The sequence below is a fragment of the Cucurbita moschata genome, unplaced genomic scaffold, assembly GCF_002738365.1.
Source record: "Cucurbita moschata cultivar Rifu unplaced genomic scaffold, Cmos_1.0 Cmo_Scf00028, whole genome shotgun sequence".
Lineage (NCBI taxonomy): Eukaryota > Viridiplantae > Streptophyta > Magnoliopsida > Cucurbitales > Cucurbitaceae > Cucurbita > Cucurbita moschata.
Window position 1 is genome coordinate 1,969,723 of NW_019268544.1, and position 15,236 is coordinate 1,984,958.

Consider the following 15,236-nt stretch of genomic DNA (forward strand, 5'->3'; position numbering starts at 1 on the left):
CTAAAATAGCAGGGATGAATATAATAATAATAATAATAATAGTTAACTTTTTTTGTTTTTTTTAGGAGAATTATATTTAGAAACTTGTTGTAGCATCAGAAACATGTTTGACTATGAATCAGAATAGAAAGTAGAGATAAAATTAGATTCCAGTTTTACCGAACCCGCTGTTCTTCAACCGCAGGATAAAATAAAATGGAAAAATCCGACCCCAAACCTGAAAATGCCAACAGAATAAGCCTCTGTGATTTATATAGAAGCAACACCAAATCAAATCATACAGAAAAGGGTCCTTTCAGATACCGGAGACTTCAGGTTCTCTCCATCGGAGGCTTCCCAGAAATGCAGGCATGCCTTTCTTTTCTCATCTCTCTCTCTCTCTCTCTCTCATTTCTCTTGCATTCCAATTCAACTTGCTCTTCAATGGTGGCAGGGATTCAAAGCAGCCATTTGTTTCCAATTTCAACTTCTGTTTATTTCACTCTGTCTCTTCACCTTCTCCTCCTCTCTCAAGGTTTTCGTGTCTCTTCTCCGTTTTTGTTCATCGCTACTAATCTCGTCTCTCTTCCTTCCCTGACAACACCTTCTGCCCCCTTTCAGATGGGAGAAACTTGCTCCTCCGGCGATGAATGCGATTCCGGTCTTCTTTGTAATACTTGCCCTGTGAATGGAAATACGCGCCCTAGATGCACTCGCATCCAGCCTATTAGTCCGACATCCAAGGTCGGTCTCCACAATATATAATCGCCTCTGATTTTGAGTTTCGCAGGGAGAAATTTCGTCGATAATTTTGCGTTGTGCTTGTATTGTTCAGGTAAAAGGGCTGCCATTCAATCGTTACTCATGGCTTACGACTCACAATTCGTTTGCTCGTTCCGGTGAGAGATCTGAGACAGGATCGTTCCTACTGACGCCCACCAATCAGGAAGATACGGTCACCACTCAACTAAATGTGAGTTCTCATTCATTACCCTCTCCTTCAACCTCTTCCGCTTTCATTTTTCCTTCTTTAAAATAGAAACATAAATCTTCAAATTTCCTTCCAACCAAAAAGATTTCTGTTTCTTTGTTTCTTGACGGAACCGGCATACAAATTAATTTTTTAAAGAAATCAAATAAAGTGGAACAATCTTATATTATTTACGTGAGTAATCTTTTTTAAACGTGGAAAAGCGGAGCAGGTGGACCGTCCCTACCTGCAAATCTCTGAGGCCGATAAAGAAATTGGTGGATGTCAAACTATGATCCAGTTATTCTCACTTCGACAATTTTAATACAGAATTTGTGGTTCTATTTTTTCTCATGATTAATATGATGAATTTGTAGAATGGAGTTCGTGGACTAATGTTGGACATGTACGACTTTCAAAATGATATTTGGTTGTGTCACTCCTTCGGTGGCCAGTGTCTGAATGTAACTTCATTTGTAAGTGCTCTGCCTAATTCTTTTAATAAGTTTGGTACACATAATTATGAGGTACATTAATCATGAACTAATAATTAAGTGACTATAAGTGAGTTTTCTAAAGAAGGTGATACTGTTGACTTCCTTCCAGAAACCGGCAATCAATGTTTTGAAAGAAGTTGAAAAGTTTATGGGAGCAAACCCAGAAGAGATTGTCACAATCTTCATAGAAGACTATGTGATGTCTCCACAACGCTTGAGAAAGGTGTTCAATGCTTCTGGACTAGACAAGTATTGGTTTCCCGTTTCCAGAATGCCTCTAAAGGGTGGGGATTGGCCAACCGTCGATGATATGGTGAAGCAAAACCAGAGACTGCTAGTTTTCTCCTCTATGCAATCGAAAGAGGCCTCAGATGGCATCGCTTATCAGTGGCGCTATGTCCTGGAAAGCCAATGTAAGCTCGTTCTATTGTTCATTGTACTTGTGTGTGTTGTTACGACTCTTATGGCACTTAAAAAGCGAGACCGTGGGATGCATACTCAGATGGAAATGAAGGAATGAAGCCTGGATCTTGTCTGAACAGAGCAGAGTCGCCTTCCATGGATACAGCAACCATATCCTTGATCCTCCTCAACTATTTTTCTACTAATCCCAACAAAACGGCTGTTTGTTACGATAACTCTGCCCCATTAATTAGCATGATGAATACTTGCCATCAAGCAGCCGGCAAACGGTGGCCAAATTTCATTGCCGTTGATTTCTATCAGGTATCATTTTCCAGCGAGTTTACAGTACTTGCCTCTAAATTTGCTCTTCATTTGCTCGAGTAGGACGGAACTGAAAGAACGGGAATTGAGTTTCTTTTATACATTTATAACTTCGGTACTTCCGTTCTTTTGCTTGTAGAGGAGCGATGGTGGAGGTGCACCAGAAGCTGTGGATGTAGCCAATGGCCATCTCACTTGCGGGTGCAATAGTATTGCCTATTGCAAGGTTTGTAGCCTATATTATGAGGAAAATAAATATATACTCTAAAATGCGTTTGAATTGAAGAGAAATAGATGCATTTAGTACTTGAAAAATGTAAAAGACCTGATGCGATGGCATTTGAGAAATGGGGTATTGGCTGACGGAAAATTGAATGGATGAGCAGGGAAATACAACAGGCGTATGTGATAACCCACCGGTTTCTCCCCCTCCACCGGCTGCCTTGGAAAGTCCAGTTGATGCGGGGGACTCCGATGGCGCACACCCTAATGGCAGACCAGTCGAGATCAGTTGGTTGCTTGGAACAATTTTGACCGTGACACTGTTCTTACGCTTCAATTAGTGGGTCATTATTCTGATAGGCTCCCTTCCCTCCGATAATATTGACAACCAGTTTATTGGTTCCATTCTTTTTACTACGTATGCAAATTATAATCTAAAAATCAAATACTTTTGAGAAATGTCCAATGATGCATACAGCTGGATAAAGAACAAGTCTCATGGCATTTAATTCTAGTTATAAATGCATTAAAATCATCATCAATAATAAAGGGCCAAGTCTGTCAAAAAGGGATGCTCAAATATTCATTTCTATTTCGAAATGGACCACTGGTTTTTTTAGAGAGACAATATCATAGCTGTCAAGTAACACTTTCCTGGGAGAAAATGATAGCAAATTCATGTTACATGGAGCAGAAGGGACCCCTTAACTATTATGCCCAATCAGGAAACTGTTATCACATTCATACATTGTTGATAAACTGGATACACTTTATAACCTACAAATTGAAATTAATGTTTATAAATGAACTATGGATGCTCTACTTCAAATTTTTCCTATTATTTTCAAATTTCTCATTATGAACAGTGAGGGAATGGAACCGACAGTGTAAGAAAATAACAATATACCTTAGGCTTGAGTACCATCTTCCGAGGGGCATTGACGACAGAGACATGAATTGATTTTATCTTCAATGGTGTAAGGACTGCAATGGAAACTATAGACAGCAAAAATGATGTACATAATGGGATTGACATTGCTGTGACCGTGTAGGGCAGCTTCTAAATGGAGGATCTGGCATTACAGTCACGAATGACAACTCGAGTGTCCCAAGCTGAAAAGGTTGCTGCTACTTGTCCAGATTTGATCGACTTATCTCATTGTCGCATACTGAGTTCATCCACATTGCTGCCACCTAATTCTGTTGCCTGCCTCTCATTTAAACCATCCTTCACATTGTCTTGTGAGTTCTCTGGGTCCTTCCCAGCTTTGCGATCCTAAGGACAAAATTGCAGACTTGTTTAATTATGAATATGAAACACATTTACCTGTAAGAGGTTGGAAGAGATAAATGGAGCATTCAATGAATTAAAGGCTGTGTAATTCCCAACTGAAGTATATTTCTTAATTTCCCAGTAGTTGGAATCTCGCTAGAAAGCATGAAACGATCAGATATATGTTCCGCTTTCGGCGCACAACAATATAAACCTGTGAACTAATGAATTCTTACGAGGAAAGGAATCATTTGCTAAGTAACATGAAGAAGTGAGTTAAATGACTACTAGATTTGCATTTTTCACAAATTAGGAATAAGATTTCCTTTGCATACAATTGTGCAACTCCTAACTTTCTAGGTATCGATAAAACGATCCAAGATATATGTAAACCAATAAATGAACTTCAAGTAGAATTTGTTTCTTACCCCTTTACACGTAGCCTCTTCAGCTTCAAGCATATGAATAATATGTCCCATTTTTGGCCGTTTCTGAGCATTTGGGTCCACGCAGCGTAATGCAACAAGAAGCGCCCGCTTTAATGCTCTCGAAGTAGGCTTTTCAGAGAGCTTTGGATCCAATACGCCCTCTGGATTCCGGTTACTGACCATTCTCTTAAGCCAATCGATCAAGTTCACCTGTAAAATTTAACCTCTGCAAACTCATAACCAAATAGAAGGAAAACGGAAATCTGAAGAATAGTTTATCCAGCACTTGATCATGAATTTTCTTCAGAGCATGGAGCATACCTCATCTGGAGGACGACTATAGTCAACCGGGTTCCTTCCTGAGATTATTTCCATAACAAGTATTCCAAAACCATACACATCACTTCTTTCATTTAGCATGCCCGTACTTGCATATTCTGGCGCTACATACCTGGAAAGTAGTATAAATCCCATTACAATCTCTATATTTACACATCAGAAACCCAAAAGATATGTATATACACACATCCCAAGAGACATGTACATACCCAAATGTTCCCATGACACGGGTTGTAATATAGCTGTTATCAGAGCATAGTAGCTTTGCAAGCCCAAAATCTGAAACCTTGGAATTCCATTGCTTATCAAGTAAGATATTGCTTGATTTGATATCCCGGTGAACAACCTTCGGTTCCAATCCCTCGTGAAGGTAAGCTAGCCTACATATACAAGCCATAATACATCAATGCCAAGAATGTAATGCAGGCCAGGAACAGGTGGATGGAGAAATTCAAACTTGTTCAATTGAGTTGAAGCTAGACAATACCCTTTAGCAGTTCCAAGAATGATATTCATTCTGATCTCCCAGGTAAGAGGACTGTAAGATCCTACTTCCCCATGAAGCCATTGTTCCAAGTTTCCATTATTTATGTACTCGTATACAAGCATCCTATCATATTACATGAAGACGAAAAGGCAGATTTTAGGACGCAACTTTCAACAATCAACATGAAGAATTAAATGCAAACAAACAAGAGAATAACAGAATGAGTACAGTCTAATCTTTAGAATTGTAAGCAAGCTGAAAGAAAAAAGGCAGCAAAGGTATTTGGGCAAAGAATAGAGTACCTATGAGCACCTTCAGCACAGTATCCCAGCAATCTAACTAAGTTCTTATGTCTGACTCGTCCAATTGCTTCGACTTCTACTTTAAACTCCTTCTCGGCTTGTCCTCTACGAAAAATATTATTCATTAATGCAAGTCTCAGTCCACAAACTAAGGCAGAGGAAATTAAAGTTGAAGAAATAAATGCATAAAGACTGAAAAAGGGTACCTATTGTTTAGCAAATTCTTAACAGCAACCTGAGTTCCATCCTCCAATATGCCATGGTAAACAATTCCATACCCACCTTCACCGATTACGTTATCAGGGGAAAAACCATTAGTCGAGGCTTCAAGCTCTCTGAGAGTGTACCAATGCCCCCAACCCAAATGCGAAACTTCAGGCACCACTATAGGCAACTGATCGCCACCACATCGGCCCTCTCCACTGCCCTGCGAGGAAGACGACCGACCAAGTCGCTCAGGATAGGAAATCCTATGATCCTTCCCGATATCAATATGAATTCTATTCACTCGATCTTCCTCCTGAGGCAACGAAAGCAACGCTTGCCGCTCAATTCCAGGGATAATCTCCGGCTCTGGAAGAGGGTCGACCTGAAAATGGGGTCTAGTTGGCTTGTGTTCTTGGGTTTGAGCGAGGGCATGATCGATTCTGATCTCTTGAATTTCTTTGGAGTCGACTGGAATTGTGGGTCTGTGAGAAATCTTCCTGCGAGAGCGTTTGGAGGCAATCCAAAGAGAAATTAGAAACAGAAAAAGCACAAAAGCAGCTCCAACACAAACCCCAAGTACAACCCACAAGCGTAGGCCAAAAATAGAAGTCTGGTTGGAGAGCTGGTCGGTCATGGAGCCTGATTTGTGATCAGACATTCATCCTAGCTATCCAATTTAGTTTCACCAGAATCACAGAGCTCCTCCTACACACCCGCCCCCTAAACCCAAAGAATCGAAGGGATAAACTTATAGTCGGTGGTCAGAAGAGAGTCGCAAGAGAGGCGAGAGGCAGTGAAAGAGAAAGATGAGTAAAGGAAGAGTAAGAAGCAGCTGGCATGATGGGACCTTTTGGAATCCATAAAATCGCAATCCCAATTTAGTGTTTTGTTGGTATTCCCACTAGAATTTACGCGGGTAGAGAAATCCTTACGAACTTCATCAAACTCTGCCATGCCACGCGAGAAATGGCACTCATTAAATTCATAATTTTGTTTCAGCTGAATCTCCTCCGCACAAATATCGCCTTCGGTGGGCGGATCCAATCTCCCAAAATAGTAAACCAAGTATGGATCACCCTCACCCTCATTATTTCATTCCACTGCTCCACCCTACGTCTAAAAAGATTTGACTTTTTGACCCATCTTCCATTCATTACACAATAATTTAACACCAATATTAAATAGGAACATTTGGTTTAATTTTATTTATTTAACGTCCAACAAAATCTTTTCTTTCTGCTGAACCTTCAAGATAACGACAAATTCTCTAATAAAGTTAAAAATATATATATATGAAAGTTCACTCATTTACATTATTATGCGATGACTTTCTGCAATTTTCATTTGTCTCTAATTAATCGTCTATAGCTAATAAGTAGAACATGCCCATGCCTTGTGAAAAAGTTGATACCTTGAATGCTCTAAACATTTGTGACGTGCCCATCCTGAAATGTTCATATTGTGAAGTTCAAAGTTAATTATTTTTAATAGCTCTAAAATCGAGATCTTTTCTGGATCCAAACATATTCTGTCAAAGGCAGATTCCATAGTTGACTGAGTGTCAAAAGTATGTTCTTGACTGCAGAAGCTTAAACTGATTAGGTGTTAAAAGGTATTGGGGATGAAAAATCAGTGAAGAAAAGTGGAATTAACTACAGGTTGTCTCCCTTTACATGTTGATTCAAAATAGATGGGTTGGAATGAAGAGTTGTCGAAGGAGCACTTTCTTTAAAGTATCACAGATGATCGAAATATATATATATATTAGAAACAGGAAACATGGGTAAACCCAGAAGATGGATGAGAAAAACGATTCAACCCATGAAGTAATGATGAAGAAAATTCACTCAGAACTTGAATGCAGAATTGTACAAGAGGGGAAAACTGTGCAGATCCTCTCCATGATTAACCAGCTCAATGCTTGCGAATAGTTTTAACAGAACGTAGCCACAGAGAATGTCAACAATCTTTATCATTGCGGCCCTGTTGTTTCAGTTGGTCTTCCTGTGTCAATGCTGGAAAAATATGCGAACCAAAAGTAAGGAAAATGACAGAAAAACAAAAGGAACCAAGTTGGATTTAAGTATATTTACCCATTGAAAAGGGAAGGGAATACATGGCTGTGCTCTGGAGTGTTTAGAACCACACCTGACCGGTTGCCTTCAATGATGCACGGTTCCACTGAAACGCAATTCTGCAATTCTTGCAAATCAGGCGCTGCTATGTTATAGGGTAATGACACTGCAACAAACAAAGCAAAACACAGTCTCATTTTGTTGATTCTTATGAAGTCATGGAAATGGAGTATTTACGATCAGATTAAGCACCAAAGGGAGTCGTCTCCGATTGAGTCGCATTCACTTGGTGATCTCGCCTTACATCTGTGCCAATCTCCTTCAAACGCTACATCCAAAGTTCAAGCATTGTGAGTTCTAGTTTTTGTTGAAGGGGTTTTTTGATAAATTCTGTTTTCAAGCTATGGAGTATTGGAAAGTTTTACCTTGGAGGATTCACTCAAGTAAAAGGGGAGTAGATGAGCCTGGACGGGAGGGACCAATTCGAATGGAGTTTCTGCATTACTTCTTCCAATGTCTGGCATGAAAGGATGGATGGAGGCAGCCTTTTGGTCAGGCAAGCTGAGAAAAACCCGGTTTGGTCTTTCTTGGTCAGAGGAAAGTGATCTGTTTTCTTCAGTAAAGTCCATTCTCATGTGGGAAAGCTGGCGATACTGCAAAGTTCCAGGCAAGTTCATAGGATGCAAACTCAAGCCATGATTCATTGACAGCATCTGGTTGATGTGAATGAAACCAGAAATGAAGTAAGAGAATGTTATTATTTATGTATAATTAGAAAAGACGGCGAACCCACCTGAACTTGAAGTTGAAGCTGCTTCAGATATTCAATTGCCTCGTCCAGCATCGAGGCCTTGTCTGTCTGTTCCAACCAACAAACAACATAACTCAAAAAAAGGGAGATGGAACCAAAACCAAACGGCAATTAAATTTTGAGATGAATTGTGTTGCCTTGTTAGAATTGGGGATCAGATTTTGTAGGGCCTTCATTTTCTCATTAATTCTGCTCCTCCTTCTCTGCTCGGAAAAGCGATGAAAGTAAGATCATGATTATAATGTTTCGAAGGTAAAACAGAAGGAAGGAGCAGTACCTTTTCGGAGAGATTATGAACTTCAGCGGCTCTGCTTCTCTTGGAAGAACTGCGTGGATAAGGCTTTGAAGGCATCTCTTCAATCAATGCCTCCAGACCCTCCTACGCATTTAAATAAACAAAAGAGCTGCAAAAGAAAGGGGGAAAAAAAAAAAACAGAACCCAGAAGTGGAATGAAGTAGGTACCTCACTTTCGCAGTCAAACTCATCATTTTCGTGGTGATCACTAGCCCCAACTGATGCAGAGGACGCATTTGGAGGTGTGGGTGTGGGACAAGAGCGGAAGGGATCATGTAATCCAGCGGATGATGAGGAATTCGCGAACTGTTCAGAGGAATCGACGGCGGAGATCCGGTCGGCGGGTAGTGCATTAGGCGCAGTGTAGGAAGGGGGAATGTTTTGAGTTAGGGGGGTGATGGGTCTAACGTTGGAGGAGAGGTCGGAGAAGATGGAGGGAGAGGAACGTGGCAAAATGTGTTGCAGAAAGAGAGAGATTTCGTCGGAGGAGACGGCGGGGAGAGTCCACGTGGAAGAAATACATGCATTTGGATCGCATTTGTTGGAAATGGAATGATCCATTTTAGAGCGAAGCAGAGGAGTGTTGTTCTAACTTCTCATTTTAAATTACTTCTGAAATGACACTGTATTCTGTATCTCAGCATCGTCGTCTCCGCTCCTCTAATCTCTCCGGGACTCTACTCTTCCAAATTGTGGCCGCCTTCCGCTTTTTTTCTTTTTCTTTAAATCACTTGACCAAAAAAAATCCTATTTTTGGCTTAGTTTTAAAAAGCTTCCATTTTTCAATTTAGGGACTAGAGTAGGTATTTTTAAAGTCTATGCTATGAATTTTTTGTATTAATTAAGTTTTTATTGATGAATATTTGAATGTTTAAAAATGTTTATGAAAAGGGAAAAATATAATAATAATGAAATTTTGATGAGAAGGTGGGGAAGACGCGGGGAGAGAGCGAGTAGAAAAGAGAATGGTAAGAGGATGAGCTTTTGAGGAGCGTGGTCAAAAAAATGTCAGTAAGTGAATCATGATTGGACCGTGAATGATAGAGTACAGTAATCTTAATTCATTATTTTAATCTTTCCACTCTCCTCCTCTCGCACGTGACCCCCACCGTTTTATTTTATTCTAATTAACAATTAATTAACCCCTCCTCCATCATGATTGGACAATATTTTTTTCTTTTAAAATAACGTTTGTTTTCGTAAAACTCCATAATATTTAACGACTAATAAATTTGGCTCTCATTTTTGTTTTCCTTTTTTTAGGTCATTTCTGCTTCTTATTATTTGATATGGGTTAATACTGACACATTTCATCGTTTAATGGGATTATTCTTCTGTCGTCTAACCAAGTGACTGTACCCAATATACACAAAATTTTATTCCAAACACTACATTCAAACATATTATGTTGTAAATTGATTGTTACTAATGTGGATTAAGCACGGTAGTTGTTATTCGTTCCATGTATTTGTAAATAATTAATAGAGAGTGAGATTCAATGAATTTATACTTAATTTTGTCCATTCAAAAATTTCCTTTTTCTCTGGCAGGAAGGACAAGTACTAATTTTGGTTCCATGCTTGTAATTTCTAGTCTTCATCAACTTAGAAACGGTTGAACCCACAACACTTGTTCGAGCCCATCCCTAATAGGCATGGTATGACTATCTTGAGAATTGTAGAGATTCAATGGAATAGATGTTTTCCGTATAATTACAACATTTAGTATTCATTTTTAAATATATACCAATAATTGGATTAGATATTATATATGTTTCGACTCTTTTTAAAAAAATAATTTATCATCCACATAATATGCATGGTTGAAAATGCAATGCAATTCAGACAATTTGACAAATTTTTTTAAAAAAGAGTTGATATTATATATTAAGGGATAAAATTGAAGTATAGAGTAACATAACCGAGTGTTAATTAAACAAAGTTAGGAAGTATTTAAATATAAATTTATCCAAAGAAAGAAAATGCATAAATGATAATAGAATCGCACGACACAGACACGTGCAATTTAATACCTCGGGAACATACCATTTTCCAAAAGTGAAGGTCCACCAATCAAACCACATACCGAAAGTGATGAAATTGGAGTGTGTTGAAACACCGTGGGCCGTAGGATTAAATAATCAGCTGCAAATCTCGAGGCTTCAATCATTCTATCCTCTGGACACGTCCACATTGAAATCACAGAGTAATGAGGAGACGGGGAAGGCTGGCCCATTGATCCAATGCGTAGTGACGTCACTCGATATCCTGTTACATAATAGCGCCTTGCCACGTTTCATTGAGTATGTTCCAGTCCCTCGAAAAAGATATTGCTAAACAAAAGAATTTTGATACTGCTGATGTGATGTCGTTTCAACTCTGTTCCAATTCCCAGTAGCAAACATTTTATTTTCCTTAAAAAAACTTTATAATATAATTTCAGCACCCAATCGCCCAGCTCAATTTCCAGCTTTATGACAAGATTTTGATATCTGTGAGGTCTTCCAATGCTTTACTGAGAAGATTGACGACTTGGGCAACATCCGATTCGACGATAATGGGGGGAAATAAGGGAATATCCACCCGACCTCCAGACTTGCTGACGACAGAGTCTTTATCCGCCAATTGCTGACGACATGAATCAATGGACTGTGCACAAATCAGAGACCCTAAATTCTCGCCGACACCCCATCACACACCTTGTCTCCTTTCACCTTCACTCTCACAAGGGCTTAAACTCAATGCACTCATCCAATTCTTAAACACATAAATCACATTCAAATCCTTCCGAAATTCAATCGAAGTTTAAAATAAGCTTTTACTTGGAGAGCTTTATTAAGCAAAGATTATATATAAATACGTTTTAATTTTGAACATTGTTGAATAAAACCAAAAAGTCCAAGAATTTAAATGTGGATTAGACAATAACATCAAACCAAAACCAAAGCCCATTGGAGAGCTTTTACTTGGCGTTGCTCATAAGATTGATTTCAGAGAACGGCCCTGCTTTGCCTGTTCTTGCCCAAATGCTCCAGCAAGTATCTAAATTGAGTTAACTTACAAAATTAATTGTAGTGATAACCAATTCTCTGTTATGCATCTTAATCACATCGTTTATGTGGCATTTAAATATTACAGGGAACATATCATGGGACGTTTGACTTTATCTTTGTGGATGCGGATAAGGATAATTACTTGAATTACCATAAGAGGTTTATTGATGTTGTGAGAATTGGTGGTCTGATCGGCTACGACAACACTGTGTGGGCTGGGTCTGTGGCGGCCCCGCCGGATGCTCCTCTTAAAAAGTACGTAATGTATTTTAGAGATTTTGTGTTGGAGTTCCATGAAGTATTGGCGGTTAATCCCAGGATTGAGATTTGCCAACTGGCGGTCGGAGATGGGATTACTCTGTGCCGTCGTATCAGCTGATCAAAACTTATCGCCACCGTCACCCAACAAATTTGATGTGATTTTTTTAGGGAGATGAAATTGGATGTAGTTGAATGAATAAAAGTTGTTACCTTTTATTGGATTAAGACAGATTTGAGTGGTGGCTCCAAAGTCAACCAACCCAATGTGTAAGGTCTCGTAGATTTGACATATTTCATAAATTGAAACAAAGTTAGCCTTTTTATCATGTTTGTGAGAATGATAACAAAAACTACTATGTTATTTTTAAATTTTAATTAAGTATTCAACTCTGTTTAGAAGTATAAAGATTTGGAGTTCTTCATTTCATTTTGCTCTTTGTCCAAAGGTCGATTTTGGGTTGCCACATTGAACACGTCTCTGCTTCTCATTCTAATTCCATTTCAAAAGGGCATCATCTCAGATGATGGGAAGGAAGCTATTGTCTTTGTTCTTCAATGGGCTTTCTGTATTATGGGTCTCGAAGTGGAGAACGGCCCATTTGAAATTAATCTGAATTAGGGTATATATAGTTATGGGAAAGGGCAAAGGAAAGCAGGGTTCAAGTGTTTGAATTAATTTTAAAATTCTGCGTCCTGGTCCCAAGGATGAAATTGGAAAGTAGAATTAATTGAAAAGGCAAAAGGTTGGATAAAAATGTACCTAACATAACCTAATTACACTTTTTGGGCATTTAAAGGATGTAATTAAAGGAGGAAGCAATTGGTTGGGGTTGGACCAGAGGTGAGAGGTGAATAATGCGTAATTTTAAATCTCAACAATCCCCAACTTTCCTAAACAGGAAACTCATTACTTTGGTAACCTAAATATAACCAAAGGCATTGTGTTGTTTGTGTATTATAGAACTACAATGTTAATTACTCACTAAAATGTAGAGTAAGATAGATTTAGAAATTAAAAGATTGGTTACACCGACAGTTTTGTAATAATAAATGAATGCACAAGTTGAAAATGAAGAATTTTGGAGTTACGATAGAATAGGAGGGGGGGTTTGATTAATATATGATAGAACAAAGCTAATAATGTGGTCCAGTGGGGGAAATATTGAATGGAAGGTTTCCTTTTTTAAAAAAAAAAAAAAAATTATTTTGGAGTCAGTGGTGGTATATGTTTGGTTTGCTTACAATGTACACCCAAATAATTGTATAATTTGGTGAACAAGTGGTATTAATTATAAGGTTGAGTTGGGATTATGCATACTATATATATATATATTATTATGATTAAAAGATGTTATCTACTAGGAGAGAAGAGTGAGAAGGAGAACCCAGCTCATACATACGTACATACATACATACTACGCCCGTTCTTCAATGTGTACTTACTTTGATTTGTAGTCTGAATTAATTGAACGTGGTAGAGGTGAGAGAAGGTGAGGAAAAGAAAGGAAAAGCAGAAGTGAATTGGTGTGTAGAGACGATGGAGCGGGGGAAGTGGAAGAGGCGTCAAATGCCATAAATGGAAATACACACTCTAATTTTTTTTCGTTTTTGTTTTTAAATTCTAAATCATGAAAATACACAAAACAAACCCACTGCTTCAACTTTGGTTTGAAGTTTTCCCCATTGGGGATTGTGTTTCTGTATCTGCTACCTCTTCTCTCTTTGCTGTGAGTGTGGGCGTTGGACAATTATTTTCAACGCTAAAACCTACCCACCTAACTCATAGGGGGGTTATAGGTAGACTGGGATTTTTGTTTTCTTTTTTTCTTTTTTGAATGTGTTTACATCTGAGGTTCTTTACAGTGTTTCGTAGATTGGATGCAAAGCCCAACAAAACAAAAGGACGTAGAGAGGGAAGAGAAGAGAAGAGAGGTGAGCATGTTATTATGTTTATATGTTATGTCATTTTAGGCACACAAATAAGACTCCACTTGGTTTGTTTGTTTATTCCAATTCCTTGCAATTGCATTTCACTGGATATTATTACTCACTTCTAATTAATTTAGTTGCTTAATCAAATTAATAATAATACACACAATCATATCTCAAATCCATTGGTTGACTACATATTAAAAGGGGGTTTTGATGAATAAAAAAAGGGCACCCACAAATGGGTGAATGTGGTAGCACCCTTTTCAGACTTTATATTATACTAATCAGGGGGGGATGGATTAAAATAATAAGTGATGACGGTCCGAGTGACGAAATTTGCATCCAATATTATATGAATTTCCACCAAACTTTACGAAAAATTATATAAATCCCAACAGGGTTTTGGTTTGAATAATCCCGCTGTCATCGAAATAATCAAATCCGGTTGAATTGAACTCAACTCAACTCTGTTTTTCATTTTTTTTAATTTAATAAACCATTCATGATCAGATCCTATTATAATCACAAACTTGGTTTCCTAGTACGCTCTCCCTCTCTCTCTCTCTCTCGCTCGGTCCTAGGTGTTGGCTACCTGATTCCCCACTATTTTGTTCATCGAAATCATAAGTAATAGTAAGTTATTTGATAGAATATGAAGAAAAAGTGAAATAATAATATTATTATTAAGTGGTGTAGTGAAAAGGGAGGGAGGAAATAGGAAGGGTTTGGGGTTTGGGGTTTGGGGTTTGGGGTTTGGGGTGTAGGGATGAAAGGAACGAGTCGTCATAATAGCACTGTCTGACTGCTTTTAGCCTGTGAGGGAGAATTGATTCAAAGGACACCATGATGCTGACTATTCATCCCCCCATTCACTGCCATTCCCAACACCCTCTCTCTCTCTCTCTCTCTCTCTCCCTCTCTCTCCCTCTCTCTCTCACACACCATTTTTCTTCTTCTTTTTTACACAAATATAATACATAATAAATAGAAAATGAGAATGGTTCCAGAATGTTGATTGAATATAGGTACACAAGTGTTGTTGTAAGGTAATCAATCAAATAACCATACACTACTTTACAATAATACCTTATTGAAACTTCTTCAAAAATTATATATATATGAATATTGCCTAAAACAAACCAAATGGCTAACCAATTCCGAATTGCTAATCAACATATTGAGTTGTTGTCGCTCACAATCAAAAAATATATATATCTACCTTTTTCTCCACCCATTACATTACGTTCAATTTTCAGGGGGATTCATTTCTCCTCCTCCCTTTTTAGATTCTCATCGGGAACTGGGGACTCACAAATTTTAAATAATAGGTAACAAAATTAAGCTTTCATCAACTTTTTTTTTTTTTTTTTTTTTTTTGAG

At 38.3% G+C, this 15,236-nt stretch overlaps 2 protein-coding genes and 1 pseudogene across 2 annotated transcripts; 2 read left to right on the forward strand and 1 right to left on the reverse strand.

The window, feature by feature from the left end:
* The first annotated feature begins 110 nt into the window (after positions 1-110).
* LOC111463176 (PI-PLC X domain-containing protein At5g67130-like) lies at positions 111-2,853 on the forward strand. Its single transcript, XM_023107026.1, has 9 exons — positions 111-348; positions 434-514; positions 601-723; positions 815-952; positions 1,327-1,425; positions 1,556-1,859; positions 1,949-2,172; positions 2,312-2,398; positions 2,559-2,853. The coding sequence occupies exons 1-9, from the start codon at positions 196-198 to the stop codon at positions 2,733-2,735; spliced, it is 1,386 nt and encodes a 461-aa protein (XP_022962794.1). The 5' UTR covers positions 111-195; the 3' UTR covers positions 2,736-2,853.
* A 102-nt stretch (positions 2,854-2,955) lies between these two features.
* LOC111463073 lies at positions 2,956-9,203 on the reverse strand. The gene is made up of 15 exons (XM_023106886.1): positions 8,780-9,203; positions 8,594-8,695; positions 8,454-8,519; positions 8,299-8,364; positions 7,931-8,218; positions 7,758-7,833; positions 7,524-7,671; positions 7,410-7,445; positions 5,430-6,089; positions 5,224-5,328; positions 4,922-5,044; positions 4,644-4,814; positions 4,417-4,546; positions 4,096-4,305; positions 2,956-3,670 (listed from the first exon to the last, which is right to left on the reverse strand). The coding sequence occupies exons 1-15, from the start codon at positions 9,170-9,172 to the stop codon at positions 3,551-3,553; spliced, it is 2,694 nt and encodes an 897-aa protein (XP_022962654.1). The 5' UTR covers positions 9,173-9,203; the 3' UTR covers positions 2,956-3,550.
* Positions 9,204-11,254: 2,051 nt separating this feature from the next.
* Positions 11,255-12,042, forward strand: LOC111463074 (annotated as a pseudogene).
* Positions 12,043-15,236: the final 3,194 nt, after the last annotated feature.